The following is a 12,613-nucleotide window of genomic DNA, read 5'->3' as shown; positions in this document are numbered from 1 at the left end:
TATCAGGCCTACTGTATTGTGGACATGTTGACACAACTGTAGACACAACTTTTATGCTTCTATGAACTAACAAGATGTGTTACTCACTGACGGTTTGAGAGGCACTGGAAAATATCTGGGGAGAATAATATTAATATCCAATACAAGCACTGCAACAGTTTTATATTTCCTGCTGCAAGAGCGTGTGCTGTTTATTTGACCTGACTTTCCTACCTCTTCCCCCAGCATCTCCAAAGCCTCGCCCAGAGGCAACTCTAGACATGTCTATCTGCATCCACTTGTGTTAAGATATTAAAAGCAGAGTGGCTGTTATATTTGGCCCTGGCTACTTATCTCCCCAATGGCAGCATACATTCATGGCATGCTCGTACAGCTCTTTGTGCCTTTGTGGCTGACACAGTCCAGGAATAGACAGCAAATGGCACTTGTATCAGTTCTGGTAACAATAAAAAGCCCAGTGCTTTGTCCGCCATTAAGTCCGTTTTACAACGTGCTGCAATAGTAAACCCAGCCATTAAGTGCTTTATTTAATGTCAGTCCCAGTGTCCACTTACTGTAGGTGTTGGCCACTCCGTGCTTGCACATGCGACACGTAACCCTTTAGTGAAAAGGAGAGCTGTTTTAATGGGGGGCCTAATGAGACTGCTCAAAGAGCGTAATCGTGCTTTTCTCTTCGTCAGCATATGGAGGAGCGGGAGGCCTGGTGCCGGGCGGAGGAGCGGGAGGATTAGTGCCTGGAGGATACGGAGGTTAGTTGGTGGCCCGGCCCTGCTTACTCGCTGCTTGCCGAATAGATGGAGGTCCTAGATAATAGCTGTGTGCGGACCACTGCTGTGATAACACCCTTATATCATCACGGTTAAGATGATGTCTTGCGCGGCGGCATCTGGTCGCCAGAGGTGGATGAAGTCATCGAAGATTGCACTTGTCTTTTAATAAGTAGATCAAGTCAACTTAGCGCATTGTCATTATCTAATTGCTCTTGCTTGAGTTTCATGACCATGCTTTGCACATTTGTTAAGCAATGTGTGATTAATCTGTAATATGTCCTTTAACAGGAGCTGGTGCAAAGCCCCCTAAACCAGGTATGCCCTGATTACTGGCAAGCAGTTCTATTGGGCTAGATAGGCACTAGGCACTGAGGAAATACAAGCAGACAAGGAGTTAGTCTATCCAAGGCCGAGGGTTGAAACCGAGTAAATAAACAAAGCTACAGACAGATGTGGAGGATTAGATTGTTCCTTTATACAAGTAGAAGTCAGAACCATGCACAACCCCACCCATGGCTGTGATACAGTTAGTACAATGACAGACAGGTACGATAGAGTTACAGTATCATCTTTGCAGTGCTCAGCCGTTTGTCCTGAGTACTGATGTGCTGGATAAAGTGCTTCAGAGACATTCTTTTCTCCCTCAGGGTATGGTGGTGCTGGCGGCCTGGTTCCTGGTCGGGGAGTCGGAGGACTTGGAGGTGGTGAGTTTGAGATTTGTTTATTTATTAATTTTCTGGCAGATACTTATCTGTCTAGCCATAAAAAACATCCTGATAAATGCATACTGTACCTATGCTACAGTGTTTTTCATGGATGTATAATGAATAATAATGAGTTCAATATCCACAAAGTAGTTTAAATAATGACTTAGTTCAAATCTTACTCAACACACCACTAAGTATAAGTTTGGTATAGATTTTTGGTATAGATTTAGCGTCAGCAGTAACATACTGTAACACCTACTTCTCGCAGTTATGTATGTTGATATGTGGGTGTTTTCATATATACTGTACAACACAAAAGTGGGGGGGAGCGGATTTGAATGAAATTATACTGTATACGGAAAGGTTGATGATGTTGGTATTCTTCCTCTCCATCAGGCTACGGCCAAGGAGGAGCAGGCTTAGGAGCTGGCGGACTTGGGGCAGGTGGGAGGCCTAGCAGTGCTGGCAGATTTATCAAGCCAAAATGTCAATATTATGAATGTGCTATTTGGAATACACACAAGGAAAAGATTTGTTAATCAGACTTGGCTGGTCTAAGCCAATCAAACATGTTGAAATGTTTGATAGTTCATGGTTTATTATTAAAGTATGCTTTGCCATTTTTAATCAGGAGCTGGTGGAAAACCTCCTAAACCAGGTAAGTCCTGTAGATGTATCAATAACAATGACACCTCACCCTTTATGAATGGTAGTTTCACACATTTTTTCACACTTTTCAACACAAACGTACGACAAATCCCTTGCCCACACAGGCATGGGCATATGTGTATTATAAAATACTGTATATGGAAAAGTTGATGATGGTGGTGGTGGTGGTGATGATGGTGATGATGATGATGGTATTCTTCCTCTCCATCAGGCTATGGTAATCTTGGTGGTGTTGGCCAAGGAGGAGCTGGCGGTCTTGGGGCAGGTGGGAGGCCTAGCAGTGCTTTACATTGCCTTTGCTGGCAGATTTATCAAGCCAAAATGTCAATGTTATGAATGTGCTGCTTGAAATGTGCACAGGGAAAATATTTAATCGCTAGTTGCTTATCAGACTAATTCATTGGTTGTATAAGCCCAATCAAAATTTTTTGAAAAGTTTGATCATTAATGGTTCATTAAGAAAGTATTTTTCACTATTTTAATTACTACTTAAACACGTCTGACTTTAAGAATCATACTATTAAGCATGAGTTTGCTACTTTTAAACAGGAGCTGGTGGAAAGCCGCCTAAACCAGGTTAGTGTAGATTTCATTCAATTAAATTCAATTCGATTCAGTTTAGCGACAGCAATAACATGCACCCTCCTCTCACAGTTTATGGATTTATGGATATTGTCACACATTTTTATTTCTCAACGCAAAAGTCCTTAAATTCCCTTGTTCACACAGGTATGGGCAAAGCTTTGCATTGTGAAATAATATTGTGTATGGAAAAGATGATGATGATGATGATGATGATAATGTATTCTTCCTCTCCATCAGGCTATGGCCCAGGAGGAGCAGGCTTAGGAGCTGGCGGACTTGGGGCAGGTGGGAGGCCTACTGTAGCAGTGCTTTACATTGCCTTTGCTGGCAGATTTATCAAGCCAAAATGTCAATATTATGAATGGGCCTTTTGGAATACACACAAAGAAAATATTTCATTGCTAGTTGCTAATCTGACTAATTGCTAGTCTAACCGCAATCAAAGTGTTGACACTTTAAATTCTATACAGTACATTATCAAATGTCTCTTTTTTTCCGTTATTTTTGATCAGGAGCTGGTGGAAAGCCTCCTAAACCAGGTAAGTGCTGTGGATGCAGTGATGGCAACGACCCGTACCAACCTCTCACACTTTTATTTACGGATGTAACATTTTCACATTTTTCAACATAAACGTCCTTAAATTCCCTTGTCCAAACAGGCATGGGCACAGCTGATTCCTATTATGAAATGATACCTTATATGGAAAAGTTGTCGATGTTTTTGATGATGAGGATGAGGATGATGATGATGATATTCTTCCTCTCCATCAGGCTATGGTAACCTTGGTGGTGTTGGCCCAGGAGGAGCAGGTGGGAGAACTATGAGTGCTTTACATTGCCTTTGCTGGCAGATTTATCAAGCCAAAATGTCAATGGCCGGGTTTCCCAGATTCGTTAAGAAGCTCTTAAATGCTAAGAACTTCTCAGGAGCGTTCTTAGAACGTTCTTAGAGTGCTCCTAAGAAGTTCTTAGCACTTAAGAGCTTCTTAACGAATCTGGGAAACCCGGCCAATGTTATTAATGTGCTGTTGGAAATGATATACAGAGGGAAAGATTCCATTGCTAGTTGCTAACCAGGCTAATTCATTGCTAGTATGAGCTCAAGTAAAATGTTGTTGAAATGTTCAATAGTTAATGGATCATTATGAAAGTATTTTTCACTACTTTAATTAAATATAACTTAAACAAGTTTGATTTTATGGAACATACTATTGAGCATGAGTTTGCTACTTTTATACAGGAACTGGTGGAAAGCCGCCTAAACCAAGTTAGTATAGATTTAGTGACAGCAATAAAACATACATGCACCCACTTCTCGCAATTTATCACTATAAAGATGTTTTCGCACATTTTCATTTCTCAACATTTTATTTCTCAAGTCCTTCAATCCCAGGCATGGGCCAAGCTGATTTATATTGTGAAATGATACTGTATACGGAAAAGATGATGACGATGATGATGATGATCGTGATGATGATGATGGTGATGATGGTGATGATGATGATGATGATGGTGATGATGATGATGATGTTGGTATTCTTCCTCTCCACCAGGCTATGGCCCAGGAGGAGCAGGCTTAGGAGCTGGCGGACTTGGGGCAGGTGGGAGGCCTAACAGTGCTTTACATTGCCTTTGCTGGCAGATTTATCAAGCCAAAATGTCAATATTATGAATGTGCTATTTGGAATACACAGGGAAAAGATTTCTTTGCTAATCAGACTAATTGCTTGTCTATCAAAATGTTGTTGAGATGTTATATACTTAATGGTTCATAATCAGACTTTTTGCTATTTTTATTCAGGAGCTGGTGGAAAGCCTCCTAAACCAGGTAAGTTCTATAAATGTATCAACAAATAATGACATGTACCAACCTCTCAAACATTGAGGATGGAACATTTTCACACATTCAGAACACAAATGTCCTAAAATTCCCTTGTCCATAGAAACATGTGCATAGCTTATTTGTATTATGGAATGATATTGTAAATGAAAAAGATATTATTGATGATGATGATAATGATGATGATGATGATGATGATGATGGTATTCTTCCTCTCCATCAGGCTATGGCCCAGGAGGAACAGGCTTAGGAGCTGGTGGACTTGGGGCAGGTGGGAGGCCTAGCAGTGCTTTACATTGCCTTTGCTGGCAGATTTATAAAGCCAAAATGTCAATATTATGAATGGGCCTTTTGGAATACACACAAAGAAAATATTTCATCGCTAGTTGCTAATCAGACTAATTCAATGCTAATATAATCCCAATCAAAATGTTGTTGAAAAGTTTGATAAATCATGGTTCATTAAGAAAGTATTTTTCACTATTTTAATTACTTGCTACTTAAACACATCTGACTTTATGAAACATACTATTAAGCATGAGTTTGCTACTTTTAAAAAGGAACTGGTGGAAAGCCGCCTACCCAGGTTAGTATAGATTTAGTGGCAGCAATAACATAACATGCACCCACTTCTCGCAGTTTATGGATGGATGGATGTTTTCACACATTTTTATTTCTCAACATTTCATTTCTCAAGTCCTTAAATTGCCTTATCCACACAGGCATGGGCAAAGCTGATTTATATTGAGTAATGAGACTGTATTCGGAAAAGATAATGGTGATGATGATGATGATGACGATGATGATGATGATGATGATGATGGTATTCTTCCTCTCCATCAGGCTATGGCCCAGGAGGAGCAGGCTTAGGAGCTGGCGGACTTGGGGCAGGTGGGAGGCCTAGCAGTGCTTTACATTGCCTTTGCTGGCAGATTTATCAAGCCAAAATGTCAATATTATGAATGTGCTGTTTGGAATACACACAGGGAAAAGATTTCTTTGCTAATCAGACTAATTGCTGGGCTATCAAAATGTTGTTGAAATGATATATGCTTAATAGTCCATAATCAAACCATTTGCTATTTTTAATCAGGAGCTGGTGGAAAGCCTCCTAAACCAGGTAAGTTCTATAAATGTGTCAACAAATAATGACATGTACCAACCTCTCAAACTTTGTGGATGGAAATTTTTCACACATTCTGAACATAAAAGTCCTAAAATGCCCTTGTCCATAGAAGCCTGCACATAGCTGATTTGTATTATGGAATGATATTGTAAATTAAAAAGATGTTATTGATGATGATGATGGTGATTATGATGATGGTAATTCTTCCTTTCCATCAGGCTATGGTAATCTTGGTGGTCTTGGCCAAGGAGGAGCAGGTGGGAGATCTAGCAGTGCTTTACATTGCCATTGCTGGCAGATTTATAAATGTCAATATTATGAATGTGCTGTTTGGAATACACACAGGGAAAAGATTTCATTGCTAGTTGCTAATCAGGCTAATTAATTGCTAGTATAAGCCCAATCAAAATGTTGTTGAAAAGTTTGATAATTCATAGTTAATTAAGAAATTATATTTCACTAGTTCAATTACTTACTACTTGAACAAGTCTGACTTTATAAAACATACTATTAAGCATGAGTTTGCTACTTTTAAAGAGGAACTGGTGGAAAGCCGCCTAAACCAGGTTAGTATAGATTAGTGACAGCAATAACATAACATGCACTCATTTCTCGCAGTTTTTGGATGGATGGATGTTTTCACACATTTTTATTGCTCAACATTTCATTTCTCAAGTCCTTAAATCCCCTTGTCCACACAGGCATGAGCAAAGCTGATTTATATTGAGTAATGAGACTGTATTCGGAAAAGATAATGGTGATGATGATGATGATGACGATGATGATGATGATGATGATGATGATGATAATGGTATTCTTCCTCTCCATCAGGCTATGGCCCAGGAGGAGCAGGCTTAGGAGCTGGCGGACTTGGGGCAGGTGGGAGGCCTAGCAGTGCTTTACATTGCCTTTGCTGGCAGATTTATCAAGCCAAAATGTCAATATTATGAATGTGCCTTTTGGAATACACAGGGAAAAGATTTCTTTGCTAATCAGACTAATTGCTGGTCTATCAAAATGTTGTTGAAATAATATATGCTTAATGGTCCATAATCAAACGTTTTGCTATTTTTAATCAGGAGCTGGTGGAAAGCCTCCTAAACCAGGTAAGTTCTATAAATGTATCAACAAATAATGACATGTACCAACCTCTCAAACGTTGTGGATGGAACATTTTCACACATTCAGAACACAAATGTCCTAAAATTCCCTTGTCCATAGAAGCATGTGCCTAGCTTATTTGTATTATCGAATGATATTGTAAATGAAAAAGATGTTGATGATTTTGATGATGATGACGGTATCTTCCTCTCCATCAGGCTATGGTAATCTAGGTGGTGTTGGCCCAGGAGGAGCAGGCTTAGGAGCTGGCGGTCTTGGGGCAGGTGGGGAGGCCTAGCAGTGCTTTACATCGCCATTGCTGGCAGATTTATCAAGCCAAAATGTCAATATTATGAAAGTGCTATTTGAAATACAGTACACATAGGGAAAATATTTCAGACTAATTATTGGTCTAAGCCCAATCAAAATGTTCAAACGTTTGATACTTCATTGTTCATGATCAAACAATTTGCTATTTTAATCAGGAGCTGGTGGAAAGCCTCCTAAACCAGGTAAGAGTTTTGAAATAAATGCATAGTTTATACAGACCTAATTTTGTTGAACGATGAATTCCTTTCAGAGTAGGTGGGTTTAAACATACATTGTAATGTTAGTAAAATGGTAATGATGATTGATGAAAGATGTTTTATTACCCACCCCATGGGTAAGTGAGTTCTGGAAATATTACTTGCTTAATACTTCTGTAAATTGAAATTATGTCCATGCATATGAGAAAAAGAACAAATGATGATGGTCATTAAATCATTGCTTCTCCATCAGGCTATGGTGGCGGTGGGCTGGGTCCAGGTGGTGGTTTAGGTATGAGGCCTCTATCCATTTCATCTCATGTCTATTGACAGTGTTCATTTAGTGTAATGCAATGAAACGATAGAGCGGAATATTAATTGAAATATAAATCCTTGCCTTGGCTTGGTGATTTTCTAAACCCAGTGGAACTGGAGAAAAACCTCCTGAGCCATTTAAGGACTGAAAACAAAAATGTTTGCACGATGATGATGACGATGATGATGATGATGATGACATATGTTGATGATGATTTGTTGCATTCCTCACCAGGATATGGAGGCTTAGGAGGCGGCGGACTCGGAGCAGGTACAGTACATAGCACACAAGAACAGCATGAACTCTCACAGAATGCATGTTTACTTTGTGAAGTGTGTATAAGAGAGAATATACTCTACATGAATTGTATGACAGGTTTTGTTTAAGATAGATTGTTTTCAGTTTGATTATATTGCTATTCCTAACCCTTCTGAATGTTTCCCTGCATCACATGAACAACGTACTTTTCTTTTCCGAACAGGAGCCGGTGCGAAAGGCGCAGGTAAGATCTGCGAAGTCAATAACGTTTGAAGAGACCGTTTCTACACTACCATACGCTCTCTTGTAAATGTCACCGGCAGGTTAAGCTAAACTAAAGGCCCTTCCTGATATCTGCTGCTCCAGTGACTTGTAAATGTGCTCCTCTCTCCATCAGGCTACGGGGGACCCGGTGGACTGGTGCCAGGCGGTGTGGGAGGAGCAGGCTTAGGGGCCGGAGGACTTGGAGCAGGTGAACTGGAACGCCATCACTGTCGCTTCATAATGTTTTCTGCACACTGCATGACAAATGTGTAAAAGTATGCAGACAAGTTCAACAGTGTACTGTACTGTCCATGTGTTGTATTCAGTGTTGCTCCTTTGTCTTGTTGTAAGCAGGAGCTGGTGGAAAACCCCCTAAACCAGGTGAGAGCTGTGAAAAGAGTTAGATTGCATCTTGTCCCTTGGAGCTCTGGTACTTAATGACCAAGGCATGGGCTAACACGTAGACGATCTTTTAATGGTGCTAACAATTGAAAGGTGTCGAAATGACATCATGGTGGTGACAGCACTGAAATGCCATTCGAGCACAGGTGGCAGAGGCATGCTTAGTCATGGTTTGCCCTCCTTTATAGGCTACGGGGGAGCCGGCGGCTTGGTCCCAGGTGGAGTTGCAGGAGGCGGACTGGGAGCAGGTGAGGCCCAGACATGTGCCATTAAAAAATGTCCGCACGTGGTTTGTGTTGCGTCGTGTTTTGCGATCTCAGCGGTGGGAATCAGCTTTCCCGAGACATATCCCGAGATTTTGGAGGCCTTTGAAGGATTCTGGGACCGTCTCCTCGTCCACATGTTATCGCGCTCTCCCATCGTGTAATAAGACTGGACATCTGAGCGGCCTGTAATGATTTAAGATGACCGATGCGATTACAATGACTAATCTTTCTTTAACTCCTTCATTTGTTTTGACGTCAGTGGGAAAACATTCTACTGTAATTTCAAACTCATCAGTCCTCTTTTGACCTGTAACCTTGGATACAGCAGAGACAATATAAGCCACAGTTTTAAACCACACCTGACATGTCTGTGCTACAATATGGGAATATAAAGAGCTTTGTGTTTTCCAAGGGATTTATCCTCAATTCAATGTGATCCAAAATGAGTTTTTGTTAGTTTTGTTAGATGAAATAGAAAAATATTTTGTCACAGATAAAAGTGATTTTGAAGCCATTGTTTTGCCTGAACGGAGCTATCCTTCCATCATTTTCAGTGTAATTTCCCTACTAAAGTAGCCTTTCTTCTTTAAGCCCTAGTCTGTGGCCCATTACATTTTCATGCAGTTTTATATTTGATTTGGTCAAATAAGACAGCAAAGAATTAGATTTGTTGGACAGATAAACATCTGTCCAAAGTTTAAAAGAGATTGTCAGCATGTGTTTTAGCATTTCATACAGTTAGACTTTATGATATTAGAATTGTATAATGTTTTAAATTGATCATTGTGTAGTCATATTAGGGTACATTCTAATTTTGGCACAGACCTATAGTGTCCTGAATTAGACTTCCCCTTCAAGCTGTAAACACGGGTGCCAAAAAAACATAGTAGATTTGTACAAATGCTCTCAGAAACATTGCACAACATCTCATTCAAAAAGCTGACCAGTTTTGTATTGTATTCCTACTCAGGTGGAAAGCCTCCTAAACCAGGTAAGGTCCAATAACATTACAGCTTCTTGCATCTTACACACGTCATGTACAGTATATTGTAGCTCTGTGTTGGTGTGACTGTGAATTCAGATCATTTGACATAAGTTGAGGTTTTAGATGTGGGAGCAGTGGCATGTATGTTATGACATCCTCTGCTGTTTTGATTCAGGCTATGGTAATCTTGGTGGTGTTGGACCAGGAGGAGTTGGCGCTGGAGGTTTGGGAGCTGGAGGACTCGGAGCAGGTACGGCAACCAAATTTGAGTTTATAAGATGCTAATAAACTTACCAATAACAATAGCTAAACGTCTTAAACAAATACAGTTTGTGAACTCTTTGAAACACTACACCCAATGAATGTGTTGTACAATCTTTTCCCTTTTAAACAGGAGCTGGTGGCAAACCTCCCAAACCAGGCAAGTTTTTATTAAGCCAGATCTGCTGCAATTACCTTTTTGCCTTATCGTCTTGTCTGAAGCTTTATATTAGTCATTAAGTGCTGTTTGTTTGTGTCAAACAGTTTCCTCTTGTCTTGTAAAACCTCCACACCTGGGTTCGGTTACACACATGCACTACGTCTTCATTAGTCTTAGCGAGGTGCTAGCGGACGATGTCTGACTTTTAATGACGGGCTAATGATGAGCAAAAGGTTCGCTCACACCTGCTGTGCCGTCCAACAGGATACGGGGGTGCCGGTGGCCTGGTTCCAGGTGGCGTCGGAGCAGGAGGCCTCGGAGCGGGAGGACTCGGAGCAGGTGGCAAGTCTTTCCCGTTACACTCCAGAGACTCCGATTCGAACTTTTGAGATCAAGTTTAGCGTGCCGTGTACACTATGGTGTGCTCGATCACACGCTTTCTGACAGTTGTTTGGCAGGCTTTGTTATTAAAACGGATGAAGTAGGTGGATAGTGATGACAAGGAAACTGCATGTCGATAAAAAAATCTAACTTTTGCAATTTATTATGGTGTCTGTGCAGGAGCCGGTGGGAAGCCGCCTAAGCCAGGTAAGCGCTCCAAGAAGTCTGTAACATTAGCATTCAACATCACATCCAAAAATCTGTCTGTTTACAAATCATGTATCACAAAGTGTATAGTGTTGCAACTTATGGGAATTTCGTCGGAGGGGATATGGGAGTTACTTGTATCACAGCTGTTCCCACAAGAGCTTAAATATGAGCACTTTTGGACGACAAGTACTGGAAGAGTTTGCCAGGCTACTAATAGTAACCTACTCCAGTGAGCTATCTCATGCATCTTCTCATTTTTCTATTATCTGGTTCATCTCACAGCTTTTTTGGCCCGGAAAGTCCTGTTTTGGGGAGCAATGCGTGTATTTGGATCGAAGAAGGGGGGCGGGGGGGGAACAGCATCTGCTCACCTCACTCTGTGAACTCTCTGAGTGACGAGGACACAGTGTAAACAATCTGTACATCAGAGCTGCATAAACAATGGCACCACTGCCCTGATTGGTGTTATTGTACCGTCGACCATACAATAACTGGAAACTTCAGCACTTGCTGGGGTTGTACAGTAAATAAACACCCCCCACACACACCACCACCACCACCACCACCACCTTCTCTCTCTCTCTCTCTCTCTCTCTCTCTCTCTCTCTCATACTTGTACTTGTTGCACCAGAGCATTAGCGGCACTTGACCATTATTTAATTTCCTAAAGCTGTACAGATCCCATCTAGGCCACTATGTGTTCAGGAAGATAAGGCTTAAAGTAAATGCAACGAGGCCTGATAAGATTTGGCCCGGCTCACCGTGAAACGCTGCGGCGGAGCTGCACGCTCCAGATTCCTCTCCCCAAGTGAGACTTGTGAACAGACTTATGTCCCAAAAACCACCGTTCTCCGTGGAAGTTGACTTTGGCCCGCGGGCGCTCAAGTGCGTTTTTTAGTCAAAGTGCAGGGGTCTTTGCCCAGTCTCACAGCCTTTTGGGTCTTTGTGGTGAAAATGAGATTATGCGTCGGAGAGGAAGCAGACACCGTTTCAGACGGCCACCAGACCTCAATAATATGTCGAGCCCAGTGGTGTACAAATATAAATGTTTCCACAGCTCCACCCAATACACAAAGGGAGAGAGTAATGAGAGGCAGGTTCATTTCAGCGGAGAAGAGGTCAAGTGAGGTCACTGTCGGTATTCCGCCGAATTAGTCAAGAGTGACTCACGTCGACAAAACAGGGGAAAATATGTTGCGCAGGCCGACCGATGAAGTAAACGATGAAGTCTGTGTTTGGTTTTGCGCTGACCGGCGGGTCCCCGATAGCCGTGCTTTCTCGAGCGTTGCCGAAGTGTCGTTAAAAAAGTGCGCGCGTGATGCACTTCAAAGTACAGGCGGAGTGTTTTCCCGCAGTGGTCCTTCTTGACTGATGAATCTTAAGGCTGCCAGTAAGGTTTAGGTAATTCCTCCCCTCCACTCTGTCACCATCATGGGTGTGGGTCCGCTGGACTGTTGTTGGGATCACGTCGTTTAGATGTCTTTTTGGCCCGTACCTGTGACTTTGATTTGTTGTTGCTCCGAGTGAGTCAGCACGTGAGATAATGCTCACATCACACAACTCCTTGTTTGTAATTGAGTAATTGAATGGATGAAATCCACCTTGTTGATGCCTCCCGAAAAGTCTTTTATCAGCGGCCTTCTGACATATGAATCAGTCTTTGGCCCGCAGCAGGCCTCGTAAAAGAAATGAGCTAACGGGGCATCCTGTCATCAGCAGTTTGACAGATGGCTGAAAAAGTGAAAAGTAATGTTTGCTCTCAGTTGCTGAAGCAGCCCACGGCAG

At 41.7% G+C, this 12,613-nt stretch overlaps 1 protein-coding gene across 1 annotated transcript in view; it reads left to right on the top strand.

Annotated features, from left to right (window-relative positions):
- The window catches only part of LOC134099727 (elastin-like), a 55,041-nt gene that overhangs the window by 12,453 nt on the left and 29,975 nt on the right, over positions 1-12,613 (top strand). Inside the window, exons 4-22 of the mRNA XM_062552714.1 lie at positions 681-749; positions 1,059-1,085; positions 1,418-1,474; positions 2,969-3,016; positions 3,244-3,270; positions 3,503-3,541; positions 4,285-4,332; positions 4,533-4,559; positions 5,415-5,462; positions 5,665-5,691; positions 5,916-5,954; positions 6,529-6,576; positions 6,777-6,803; positions 7,017-7,082; positions 7,284-7,310; positions 9,992-10,066; positions 10,211-10,237; positions 10,502-10,579; positions 10,799-10,825. Of these exons, the coding sequence (XP_062408698.1) occupies positions 681-749; positions 1,059-1,085; positions 1,418-1,474; positions 2,969-3,016; positions 3,244-3,270; positions 3,503-3,541; positions 4,285-4,332; positions 4,533-4,559; positions 5,415-5,462; positions 5,665-5,691; positions 5,916-5,954; positions 6,529-6,576; positions 6,777-6,803; positions 7,017-7,082; positions 7,284-7,310; positions 9,992-10,066; positions 10,211-10,237; positions 10,502-10,579; positions 10,799-10,825 (831 nt within the window). The remainder of the gene's footprint in view (positions 1-680; positions 750-1,058; positions 1,086-1,417; positions 1,475-2,968; positions 3,017-3,243; positions 3,271-3,502; positions 3,542-4,284; positions 4,333-4,532; positions 4,560-5,414; positions 5,463-5,664; positions 5,692-5,915; positions 5,955-6,528; positions 6,577-6,776; positions 6,804-7,016; positions 7,083-7,283; positions 7,311-9,991; positions 10,067-10,210; positions 10,238-10,501; positions 10,580-10,798; positions 10,826-12,613) is intronic.

The sequence above is a fragment of the Sardina pilchardus genome, chromosome 13 (genome assembly GCF_963854185.1).
Source record: "Sardina pilchardus chromosome 13, fSarPil1.1, whole genome shotgun sequence".
Lineage (NCBI taxonomy): Eukaryota > Metazoa > Chordata > Actinopteri > Clupeiformes > Clupeidae > Sardina > Sardina pilchardus.
Note: the sequence above shows the minus strand (reverse complement) of the source record. Positions and strands in the feature narration are given on the sequence as shown.